Source organism: Pholcus phalangioides, unplaced genomic scaffold (assembly GCF_987345545.1).
Source record: "Pholcus phalangioides strain wild (caught in Gottingen) unplaced genomic scaffold, Ppha-v1.0 ptg000003l_1, whole genome shotgun sequence".
NCBI lineage: Eukaryota > Metazoa > Arthropoda > Arachnida > Araneae > Pholcidae > Pholcus > Pholcus phalangioides.
This window is the reverse complement of record NW_028301596.1, coordinates 21,000,705-21,013,229: the sequence shown is the minus strand read 5'-3', so window position 1 is coordinate 21,013,229 and position 12,525 is coordinate 21,000,705. Positions and strand designations below refer to the sequence as shown.

Here is a 12,525-nt window from a genome sequence, read left to right as displayed (position 1 = left end):
AGAGATTACATCTTGGCAAATATGATCAGTCATCTTAGCAAATCATCTGAAACTCTAGTAATCCTTATCAGAGGTGCCTTGATATGGCAGACTAAGGAGGAGAGTGAGTGCTTAACACCTTCCTTTCAGACATACTTCCTATTTTTATGGAATGTACTTTATCTAGCTTTTTTTGGTGAAAATATGTAAAAATCATTGTATCCAATCTTCTCCAAATATGTAATGTAGTTTTCATTACGTTATGCATAATCTTTTGTATACTCGTTTTATATTCATTTCAGATGAAAATGATTCAAAGAAAGGTGAACAGAGATATCTTTATCGGCAGGAGATGAACAGTCTCTGTGTTTATGTTCAGGCATGGATGCAGAGGTAATTGAACAATTGGTTTTTTTTTTCTTCAAAACTATCAAAACCCTTGAATTTTAAATTCAGACTTAGGGGGAAGATTAATAATTCTTAAACATTATTCTAAGTTACACATTTTTGCATGGCACAATTTTAGTGATCATTCTTTCTATCTAGGCCTTTGTTCAATGATTAATTTGATACTGAGGCCTAAAAAGGCAGAAGGAGAAAACAGTTCAATAATGAATTCAGTTTTTTTTGGGCTCAAGGGGGCCTATTGTGCGTTTGAGCATTCAATCTCAAACTTGAAATTCCAGTGAGCATCTTACCTAGGGATCCATGTACCACTTCAGCGGTCCTTACAGAGATTTCAGGGTGTCCATAAGCTTGAATAAGAAAACAGTTAGCATATTGAATTTACATTACTGTGTTGAATTTACAGTACTCTTCCATTATAACCATGCCACACATTCTCAACAGCCAATCGGGCACACATTTTTGGCTTGTTTCTTTCCACACTTCTTGTTGAAAAAAAAAATTTATGGACCATTAATTACACAAAAGAAAATATTGAAGAATATTATTGACTGAACAAGAATTTCTCAAAGCGCTTCCTGGCTTTTGTCTTATTAGCACAAAGGGTCTTTATAGAACACAAAAGGTTAAAAAGTATGTAATATTATGTAGTAGTTTGTAACTTTGAGTGAACACTTAAGGTCCTGAGGCCCACTTACGTGTTGAATGAATTAGTATTTTTAATTAAATTTTATGTTGTCAAGTGCTTTGAAATTTATACCAACAAGGCCTGTTTACACAGGTTAGGTTTGCAACAAGCTAGTGAGTAGCTTGTTACATTACAGGTGGGTGAGTGATTTACTGGTTAAGTAGAATAGAATTCAGTCTATTTTTGATTAAGTGGGTACTATGTGCCAGTGGACATGGCCTTGTATCATCTAATGATCATTCACTACTTGATTATTTGCGTTAGGACAGAGTACTTGATGACTTAAAATTTAACTAACTACTAAATTATTTAACCCTTGTAAACAGGCCTTTAGAGTGGGGGGCAGTAGAAGCTACAGATACAACATGGGCTCCTATAGGCTATAGGTTGGCTTAGCAAGGAGGTTGATGGGGGGGGGGGAGAATTCCAGAGACGTTTGGTGATGAAACAAACAAGTTTGGAAGACTCTCTTCTAACATATGATAGAATTTTTATCCCATTTATAAGGAATACAAATTCCAGTTCATTAGTGGGATGATTGTTGATGTGCTTTTTCAAATTGGAGTTATTTAAAGCCATTTTTAATGGTAATCTAGCATTTTTATTTGTGCTTGTGATTTAAATAGAAACCTTTTTTTTAAATTGTTGAAATTCCTACCATTACATAAGGCGTGACTGGTTTTCTAATTGGTAATTGTTATATTTGTATTGTGTCCTGATGGTGCTAGTAGGGATCCAGCTGTCCTGATCAGTATCAATTAATCTTGAATATACAGTCAAACCTCGTTAATGAGTCAGTCTTGGGAGAGCAGAAATATGACTTAGTAAGCGGAGTGACTCGTTAAACGGAGTATGCCATACCCCTGTGCCAATTTCTGCCGGTGGACAATTGGGACTTCCAAAAAGTGACCTGATAAGTGGAGTGACATGTTAACCAGGTGATGCACTAACGAGGTTTGACTGTATATATTTTTTAATCTCTGAAGTAATTTGTTTGTTGTATCAGATAATTTTATCTCGCTTGCTAGTTTGATTTGAAGACTACTGGACTCTCCTTCTGAGGATCCAAATTCAAACCCTGTTGACGGCACAGTGTTGATCGGCTATAGTTGGCTTTCTGTGGTTTTCCAGCTCCGAAACACAAATGTGATCCGGTCTCCCATTTGAAAAAATCTCTCAGCAGAGAGCAGGCAGGTCTACAACACAATACTGACAAAACATGAAAATGCAATCATTTCCATCTTTACTTCACAAAATGGAAGACAGATGGCAGCATGAATGCTAAACAAGCGCAACTCAACAACATAAATATGTTAGGGCCAAGCGCATACATTCAGAACACACATTCTCCAGCATGTGCCGATTCGTTATAAATTCTATAGAGGAATGTGTACTAGGTGCATATTCGGTTAAGTAGTAGTAATAGTCAGATTTGAAGATGCATCACAAGTTGTGCAATACATGTTCATATTTTTGTCATTTACAGGCAGTGTACTTGTTGTTTCAAAGATCCGAAAAACTTCGATAAATTCAACGCTGTTGTTCAAGGTTTGGCATTGAGTGTGGTAGAAATATTGCACCAAATTTCCAAGGAAGTGAAAGATGCCAATAGTCAGCAGCATGAACAAAAAGAGAAAAAAGATGATTCTGTGGAAGATTCCTCCGCCATAATTGATGTTGTTAATGAAGTAGGGAACTCAACACTGGGAAAGACAAATTCTACCACAGAAGAACATCAAAAGGTCATTCCCATAGTGGAGACTTCTGAACATGGGAAATCGGCTGATGCTCGTGAAGAAAAGAAAGAAAACTCATTGTTGCAGGAGGACTGGAGCTCTTGGGCCATCGAAGAAAAAGAGAAGATTCTTAGCTTTTTTTCTAAAGTGTTCCTCTTAAATTTCCCTCTTTATATGGCTTTCAAGCACAGCATGCATTCAAAGCTGGAAGTGAGTTTACCAAACATTTTTATTATGAATGAGTTAGCATACTTATAATAGCTAGGGAGTAACAAAAGTTAATCAGTATCAATGAATTTCATTTTAAATTCTTTTTTGAGACAAGACATTCACAAGAAATATTTTTAAAAGGAAATATTTATTTTTTGCCTGAGATTTGTATTTTCTGGCTAATATTCCGAATTATTAAAGCTTTATGAGGCTGTGCTCATACTGCACACGCTATGCATTGTTTTGAGGGATTTATTGAGCCTCCATGTAATGCTAATTGGACAACAAATTACGAGACAAGACATTCACAAGGAATATTTTTAAAGGGAAATATTTATTTTTTGTCTGAGATTTGTGTTTTCTGGCTAATATTCCGAATTATTAAAGCTTTATGAGGCTGTGCTCATACTGCACACGCTATGCATTGTTTTGAGGGATTTACTGAGCCTCCATGTAATGCTAATTGGACAACAAATTACGAGACAAGACATTCACAAGAAATATTTTTAAAAGGAAATATTTATTTTTTGCCTGAGATTTGTGTTTTCTGGCTAATATTCCGAATTATTAAAGCTTTATGAGGCTGTGCTCATACTGCACACACTATGCATTGTTTTGAGGGATTTACTGAGCCTCCATGTAATGCTAATTGGACAACAAATTACGAGACAAGACATTCACAAGAAATATTTTTAAAAGGAAATATTTATTTTTTGCCTGAGATTTGTGTTTTCTGGCTAATATTCCGAATTATTAAAGCTTTATGAGGCTGTGCTCATACTGCACACACTATGCATTGTTTTGAGGGATTTACTGAGCCTCCATGTAATGCTAATTGGACAACAAATTACGAGACAAGTAACGAATTGGCTGCTCGTTTTTCATCTTTTGGTACATCAGAGATACTTGTACCATACTTCATCAATCTTTCTTGACTGGAAGCTGTGATGATGCTGTTGTATCCAATTTTTATATGGAAGAAAAGCAAAAAACGGGTGTATTCCAGGGTTTAAGCTACGGACTCATTTTTCGCAAAATGCGAAAAAAAAAAAGTAGTAGCCACTTTCGCAAAAATGTGTACAGGAGGTACGCAACGAGTAGACATCTAACCATCAATGATTACATTAGCATTGTAGCATTTTGCTAAAGCTTTTCCCTCAACTTTCGCTTTTTTGCGAAAGGAATTTTTTATCCAGCTTAAACCCTGGTGTATTCCCCTAGAAGAATCTGAGTATGCATATTGTGGACCAAATCTGGGAGTGTTTTTATATAAATTTATATATATATATATATATATATATATATATATATATATTATATATATAGATGTTCTTAAGTCAGCCACCTCGTTGGGCAATTTGCCTGTTGTGGCGTTGTATTTGTATTTGTATATACACTTAATTTATGTAAAAAAATTATTGCATATATTTTTTTTGGTGCGAATTCTCATTGTTTATTTCAAATTTGAAACTTTTTAAAGGACATGGACATTCCTATGTATCTTCTTCGCAATGTTTGTTTCTTCTGTGACAGAGGTGGGTTAAGAATGTTTACCTCATGCTTCCAGGATGCCAAACCAGAAACATTATCAATGACTCTTGCTCATGCCATGGTCACGATAATTTCAAATGTAAGTTTATCTATTGGAAGGTATTTTATACAGAATTTGTTTTGGTCTACTTTTTAAATTTCCAATCAGAATTCAAACCTGCGCCATTTTTTTTTCATGTAAAAATATATTTAAACTAACTTTACATTATATAAAGTAAGCACTGCTGATAACATACTGATCGCTTCATGCAAAAAATATAATAGTCACAAAAGCTAGTTATTAGAAAACAGCAAAAAAAAAAAAAAAAAAAAAATGGCCTAGACTTCTATGCAGGAATTAATAAATGTATGACTTTTACTAGACACTACAGAATGATGCCTTTTTTGACATAAAATATAACAGCATGTAGGCCTACTGAAGTGGGAAATATGAAAAAGTGAATTTTCACTTTTTTAAAAAAAAGAAAATTTCAAACTTGTTGTCCTTTTTTGTATGCAGCGATTCTGCTGCACCACCTAAGATGCAATGACTTTGCAAGATTGCTCACTATAATTTTATCAGAAACCATCTTTTCAGACTGTATGAACAGTGGTCCTCCCCCCAACAATTTGCTGCAGCATATTAACCCCTTAACTGGTATGGAGGGGCCATCTCGACTTCACTTATTTGCTCATCTTGCCACCTCTTGAAAAAAGAAATGCATTTGGGCCATCTTATTTTCACTACCTTTCAAGCTAGTTGTTTATATGTGTTTGACAAATTTATTATGTAGTTCTACTATCTCCCTGTATATTATTGATCTAAGTTTCTGTGGGGTCAAAATGACCTTACCATGCATTTCCTAATGCTTTTTCTGTCTGATGGCTGGAGTGTTCAGGTCGAAATGGCATCTTGGAGGAGAGTCAATTTTCTCCATAAAGGTTTCAAACTAATTGTAAAACATTGGATATCTGAGATTGAGCATGGGGATAGTGTTAACGAATCACACGTAAGATCTGTGTGATCAACAAATCTGGCAAACCAGGTTGCAATAAAGGTTTTGGTGACTTTTCCAGCAATTTTATTTGGCATAGGTGAGGCTTTGATCCATCTGGAATATCTGTCTATCATTGTTAGGAGGTACTGTGAGCCTTGGCGTTATTGCAGTGGGCCAACTATGTCAAGATTGATGTGTTGAAATCTGTTGTTTGGTACTTTGAATTTGGCGAGAGGGGAATGAATGTGTGAACTTTCGAACGCTGGCATAAAATGCATGTTCAGTCCACGTCTGATAATCTGTTTTCATGTTGCGCCAGATGAAACGTTGAGAAACCAACTTGGTGGTAGCTTTGACACCTCGATGAGAAAGCGTCTGGAGTGATTCAAAAGCTTGTCTTCAAAACAAGTGTTTTGTAATACTACTGTCCAACAAACTAAGTTTGTGACGATCTTCAATTATGAGCTTTGATGGACTTCACACAATTCATCGTTACATTGAGAGTCGACAATCATATCGTAGTGGATTGGTGATGGAGAAGCAATAGTTGCAATGCGTGACAAAGCGTCAGCAACTGCATTTTTCTGTCCAGGAATATACCTGATATCAGTAGTAAATTCTGCAATATGACTCAATTGCCATAGTTGTTGAGGCGAAGCTTTATTCGGGTCTTGTTTGAAGGCATACATCAATTGACGATGATCACTATAAATGGTAAAGTGACGTCCTTCTAATTATCATTTAAAATGTTTGACTGCACTGTAAATAGCTAGAAGTTCTCTGTCATGCACACTGTATTTTACTTGGGACTGGGAGAGCGTGTGAGAGAAAAAACTGAGGGGTTGAATCATGCCGTCATGTTCTGGCTGTAGCCACCGATGGCATTGTCCGATGCATTTGTTATGAGAGAAATGCAAGCGTTTGGTTTTGGATGGACGAGCAAAGTAGCGTTGCAAAGTGCTTCCTTGACATTGGCAAGGGCTTGTGAATTACCAGCGAGAATACTGTTTCTTACTATGGAAACGAGGTCTAGGCTGCCACTGTGAAGTGTGAATAGCTGCCTTCAGCTCACTCAGCTCTTTTGTCAAAGCCGCAACTTGTTGCTCCAGTGATTGACTGACTTCATTCTCAAATTGACTAGATGCCGAACAGACATGTGGAATGGTCAACTCTGTGATTTTATCTGCAACCGTAGCGAGCTGTTGAAGCAGCTAGTATAGCTTGGATGTTAGCGAAGAGTCGCGCTAACCACAACGATTTCAGTAAGCCATCGCTGAAGTTGCGTCCGGCAAGCTCATGCATTCTCTAAACCTTGCAGTAGCGTAAGGATTTTGGATAATTCGTTCTTTGCATAAACCTTAATTAATTGTGTCTTAAGCGCCTTGTATTTGTTCTGCTGGGGAGGTTCTAGAACCAAATCTTGGGATATTTTACCAGCTATAGTATGGTTGAACTTTGTGTCATCGGCAGTTATCGCTGCGATTGAGAATTGCGCTTCTAGTCGGATGAACCACAAGTTTGCAGTATTTTCCCAAAATGGAAGTGGCTTTATAGCGACGCGAACGACATTGAGGAGATTGTCCATTGGAACCATGAAACTTATATTACTGGAGAGAGTATGATGTCAGCGGTCTCTGCCTTGGCAAGTGCTGAGAACGGTGTCCTCCAACATTTTTCGTCAGAAGATCACGTGACTCGGTGAAAACACACACTATCCCCCGTTATTTTCTTATGGCATCCACAGGAATTTAAAACAATAAATGATAATTCCAAAATTAATGAAAGATAATTTCAGCATTAATGAAAGAGGTAATAAAATTAATGAAAGATAATTCCAGAATGATGAAAGTGATAATTCCAAAATTAATGAAAGTGATAATTCCAAAATTAATGAAAGTGATAATTCCAAAATTAATGAAAGAAAAATCATAGAACTAATTAGAGATAATTCCAGAATTAAGGAAAAGAGAATTCCAAAATTAATGAAAGAAAAATTCCAGAATTAATCAGATATGATTTCAGAATCAATGAAAGAAATTTCATCATTAATGAAATAAATAAATCCAGAATTGATGAAATAAATAAATCCACAATTGATGAAATAAATAAATCCACAATTGATGAAATAAATAAATCCACAATTGATTAAAGCAATTATTCCAGAAGTAATAAAAGAATTCAAGAAGTGATGAAAGAAATTTTTCAGCATTAATGCAGAAATTATTCCAGCATTAACAAAAGAAATTATTCCAGCATTAACAAAAGAAATGATTCCAGTATTAATGAAATAAATAATTTAATCTTTTTTCATCTTTTGATGAGTTCTCTATCTTTTTTTTTTTTAATCTTTAAAACCCAATATTTAGAGAGCGAACTGTACATTTCTATGGGCATTGTCAGGCACAAACTTTGTTTTCACTGAGTCACGTGATTTTCTTGCATTTGATGTTGCTGCCGTCACGGCGACTGGGTGCTCCCTCCAGTAATATAAGCTTGATAATTGGAACAGATAAAACGATTACAGGCTTACAAAGTATTGAGCACCATTGTAAAAGACAAGGACAATCTGAAGGTTTTAATAAATAACTAAACAACATAATTTATTAGGTGTGGACACAGAAATTTAGGACCACATCTCATCAGGCTTAAGCTAGATAAAAAATTCCTTTCACAAAAAAGCGAAAATTGGGAGAAGAGCTTTAGAAAAATGCTACAATACTAATGTAATGATTGATGGTTGGATGTCTACTCGTTCCGTATTTCCTGTACGTATTTTTGCGAAAGTGGCTACCACTTCTTTTGCATTCTAAGATTTTCTTTCGCATTTTGTGAAAAATGTGACCGTAGCTTGAACCCTGCATCTCATACACATGGTTACATCTACTCTGAAGAACATTCTATTTTGAAATAAATAATAATAATTTAAATAAATAATAAATAATTAGCAACTTGCGTTGCTAGGTAAAAATCCTTTTTTGAGGGAAAAATGTGAAGCATGATGTCGTCATTTTGCTGCCGTGGGTAAAAGTGCAACTTGAGGTCGCTACAAAGGGAACTCTTTTGTGTGCCCTAGCTTGAAGACATGGGATTGAGTAAAAAAAAAATGTAAATCTTGGTAATGTTAACACAAAATTGTACATTTTTGTTTTAATGATTTAATGAATATATATATTGATTTTGTTTAGATTCAAATTGTTTTTTTTTTTTTTTGTAAGAACAAGTGGTTGCATAATAAATAAATAAATATGTAATTTGTCTCTGTTTTCTGCAAATCTGTCTTTTTTTATTAAAAACTATTGAACATTGTATGATATAGTTGTAGTGCATTCTCTCAACTATGGTTCGTAAGCAATTTATAACACGAAATATTTGATGTATAGTTGGGACTTCATAACACAACTATAGTCCAAAATATAATTTTTAAAAAATCCATATTTGAGCTACATAAGGGATAGAAAAAAGTGGTTAATATTAATGTTTGGTCTTTCTACATGTAACGCCAGAAAAAAAAAAATTGACTAGCTTGAATACACAGAAGTTATGATGATAAATCTAGAAAATGGTGTTATGATTATTAATATTTTAATTATCGTATTAATATTTTAACCTGTCATCCAAGTTGGGCCTGTTTGTTATGTATAAAATTTGGCGAACAATCGGTCAAAAATGATAGATCCCTATAGAGAACATACACACAGAAAATCCATTTTTTTATATATAGAGTATTTGAATTTGTAAATTTTTAATGTTTGTAATATTTTAATCATGTCTGTTCATTTTTTAATAATGAAAATTATGTTTAAAAAAATTTCAAAAGTCATGTATCCCTCCATTTCTTTTGAATGTGTGTCTTAGTAAAAGATAATTTTGTGAAAATAATTAAAGAAATTCAAAAAATTATTTAGTAACTGATAGATGAATGAGTTCATATAAAAAACACGCATTGTTTTTTTTAAATGAAAACTCTTTCTGTTGATATTTTAAATGCATTAGTACTTGCTGGAGCAACCATGACACTAGTTACAATATTTTCACAATGCCATTCAAGGTTTATGTGCATTATACCATAGTCGTGGCCCTCACATCCTGCCACAGACCCTTTGTGCCACAGGTATCTTTGCTGGGCCTCCCCTCTATATTGAATTTATAGTGATAAAACAAAAAAATGAAGCCCCTGAGTCAGCCTTGTCAGCCCCATGCTTTTCGGGGAGGGGCATACCCATATGGTTGGAAATAGCAAAGATTTATGAGAAAAAAAAAACAGTTTTAAGAAAATGTATTTCATTTTAATGAGGAAAAGAGAAACATGACACTTGAAGTTCAATTTTTCTGCCATTAGGTGTATTTGATTACTATTCATTTTCTATGATTTTGTTAAATTTTTTTATTTCAGCTTAAACTTTGGATGAATATTGGGTCATTATTAGAGCAATTGGTTCCATTACGATCTTGTATTATAAGGTAAGTATATGAATAAAATATTTTTGTATTATCCCGGAGCATTTAGGGGGGGGGGATTGGCATGTTAATGTACAATATCTGCTCTTTTACGAAACATTAAATTTTAGGTTACATTGATCTCTTGCGTCCCCCTCCACCCCATACTAAAAGCATGAATGTGGAAATTTTAATTTTTTATTAGCTTGTTTGGATACCTTATTTTTCTATCGACGTTTTGCCTGAAATGCAAATGTGTATCCCCTATTGAAACACAGGTTACAAAATGGGGTAGAATGAACATTCAAATATGTTATTTCCTATGTTCTTTTTTTCCAAGGACATTGCACATTCATGCTTCTAGCATGGGGGGGGGGGAGAAGAGGGCAATATATCAAATCAATGTAAAGGTGATGTTCAATCCCAAGCAGAGCTATAATACTGTGTTAGATCTTGAAAGCAAGACCCACCTCTGACGGGAAGGGACCCAAGACCCTCCCTACTCAAGTCCCCTTCACTATGGCTTTACTCATGGTAACGTGAATTAGTCAATTTTTCATTCGAAAAAACAATTTAGATTTAGTGCTTTGCAAAATAGCTCTAACGTAATGAATAAACTAGCTGAGTTTGAGAATTGCATGTATGTATCCTATCTCAGAAAATCATTGAGGAATATTTTTCTACAGTTATAAATGTGGAAAGGCCATAATTTTTCAAATTTTAAACACCTTAAGATTTTCATAAAAACCCTCTTTGTTCTGCTATAAGATCTGTGAGGCGGACTTGTCTACATGTTGACTACTTGAGAGCATGTAGTCTTATCTTCTCTGTTACCATCTCTAGTGGAAGCTTTAGGTTTCTTCCCAGCCCTTAATAAGAGCCTCCAAACTTTCCCATACCATCTAGCTGGGCCATCTTTTGTTGATCTGAAGGTTTAAAAGAAAAAATTGAAGTAATAAACATATTTACTCAAAGAAAATAAGGAATAAAACAAAAATATATCAATTTCCTTTTTTTTTTTTGTCTAACTTTGATATTTTCCATTCACAGATATTTATGCCAGTTCAAAGATTGCCACCTCAGAGCTGTAGGAAATCGGAACATGTTTGAATATATGTGGACCGCAGTCAAAGATCCTCTTGATGGACATGCAACATTTGATAAAGAAGGCCTTGACCTAGCGTTCAAGTATTTTAGCAGCTCTACTTTGACAATGCGACTTGCTGGGATTTCTCAAATCAATGTAATATTTTTATTTTGATACAAATGTTTTGCATGTTGTTTGAAAAGTAATGTATTTTCATATCTCAAGAGATTTCTAAAAATATTAGAAGTTGCCGCAGAGCAGCTTTCAAGTGTATCCATATTTAAAAACATCTCAAAAATATATTTATATTTATTGATTTTTTTTCCTCCAATAGAATCACATCAATATGTACAATGGACTATGTCATAGTGAGAGTCTAGTTGAAGCTGAAAGTGTTGGAAATGCACTTGCGAATTGGTTAATAGAAAATAAAATTATTGAATGCATATTTGGACCTAATTTACATGTTGAGGTGAACAAATTTTTTATCTTAGCATATCTTGGGAGATAATTTCATTCTTGTTCAGTTTTAGAAATTATAAGTCAACTGATTAAGTTGCTTTGTGTATAATTTTATTTCTTGAGAAATTTTTCATTTCACTCAATCCTTGTGTCCTTAACACATTGTTCATCATCACAAATTAACTCGTCTTTTTATTTTCATATATAGCTGTGTGATGAATGATCTTTTCCTTAAAAGAAACGGCCAACAATGTGTTAACATATTTTGAAATCCTTCCCACTTTTCATTTCTATGCTAGTTTATCAAAAATGTGGCAGATTTCAGAAACTCCTTATATAATACTTTAATATTAATTCTAGTTTATATTTGAATTTGTAATCCAGGAAAATTCTGTGGTGAAATTTAGTGTTTTGTTTCTGAATGAAAATATTTTTAATTTAATATTTCCTTAATTTTTTAAGCATTTTATTCTTGTGCTTCCCAGTTTGAAAACCCTCGTGTATGAACAAATACTCCCAGACCTGTTTCCCAGACCTGTCAACTCTCCGGATTTAGGCGGGAGACTTCAAATTTTTCATCCTTTCTCCTGCTCTCCGGATTTTGGCAGAAAATTAGATTTTACGCAAGCTTTCACGTTGTCTTAATGTCAATGACTGCAGTCGTCATTAGGGAAAACACCCATAGAGGACAGCCGTGGTCATTTCCATCGAGCAGCCGTAAAAAAGTATTGGTGACCACATTTAAGCGACTGGCAAAGACGTGACTTTGTTTACGTAGCACTTATGGGCAATCATTTATCAGGAGCATGACCTTGGTTGTCGAAATTCCTGTATAATCGTTATTGTACTCCATTAACAGCCATGCCGTAAACACAATAAGATTTTTCGTCAGCAGCTTTGTATTTTGAAGTTTTTTAAATTGTTTCCTCTGATTAAATATGTCTTCAGAAAGAAAATACAAAACTTTAAGCTGTATAAAGCTTTTAAGAGTTT

General features: G+C 34.4%; 1 protein-coding gene across 1 annotated transcript in view; it reads left to right on the top strand.

The window, feature by feature from the left end:
• The window catches only part of puf (ubiquitinyl hydrolase 1 puf), a 101,119-nt gene that overhangs the window by 3,248 nt on the left and 85,346 nt on the right, over positions 1 to 12,525 (top strand). The window contains exons 2-7 of the mRNA XM_089246064.1: positions 282 to 372; positions 2,559 to 3,018; positions 4,499 to 4,648; positions 9,940 to 10,007; positions 11,034 to 11,226; positions 11,405 to 11,542. Coding sequence (XP_089102190.1) covers positions 282 to 372; positions 2,559 to 3,018; positions 4,499 to 4,648; positions 9,940 to 10,007; positions 11,034 to 11,226; positions 11,405 to 11,542 — 1,100 coding nt within the window. The remainder of the gene's footprint in view (positions 1 to 281; positions 373 to 2,558; positions 3,019 to 4,498; positions 4,649 to 9,939; positions 10,008 to 11,033; positions 11,227 to 11,404; positions 11,543 to 12,525) is intronic.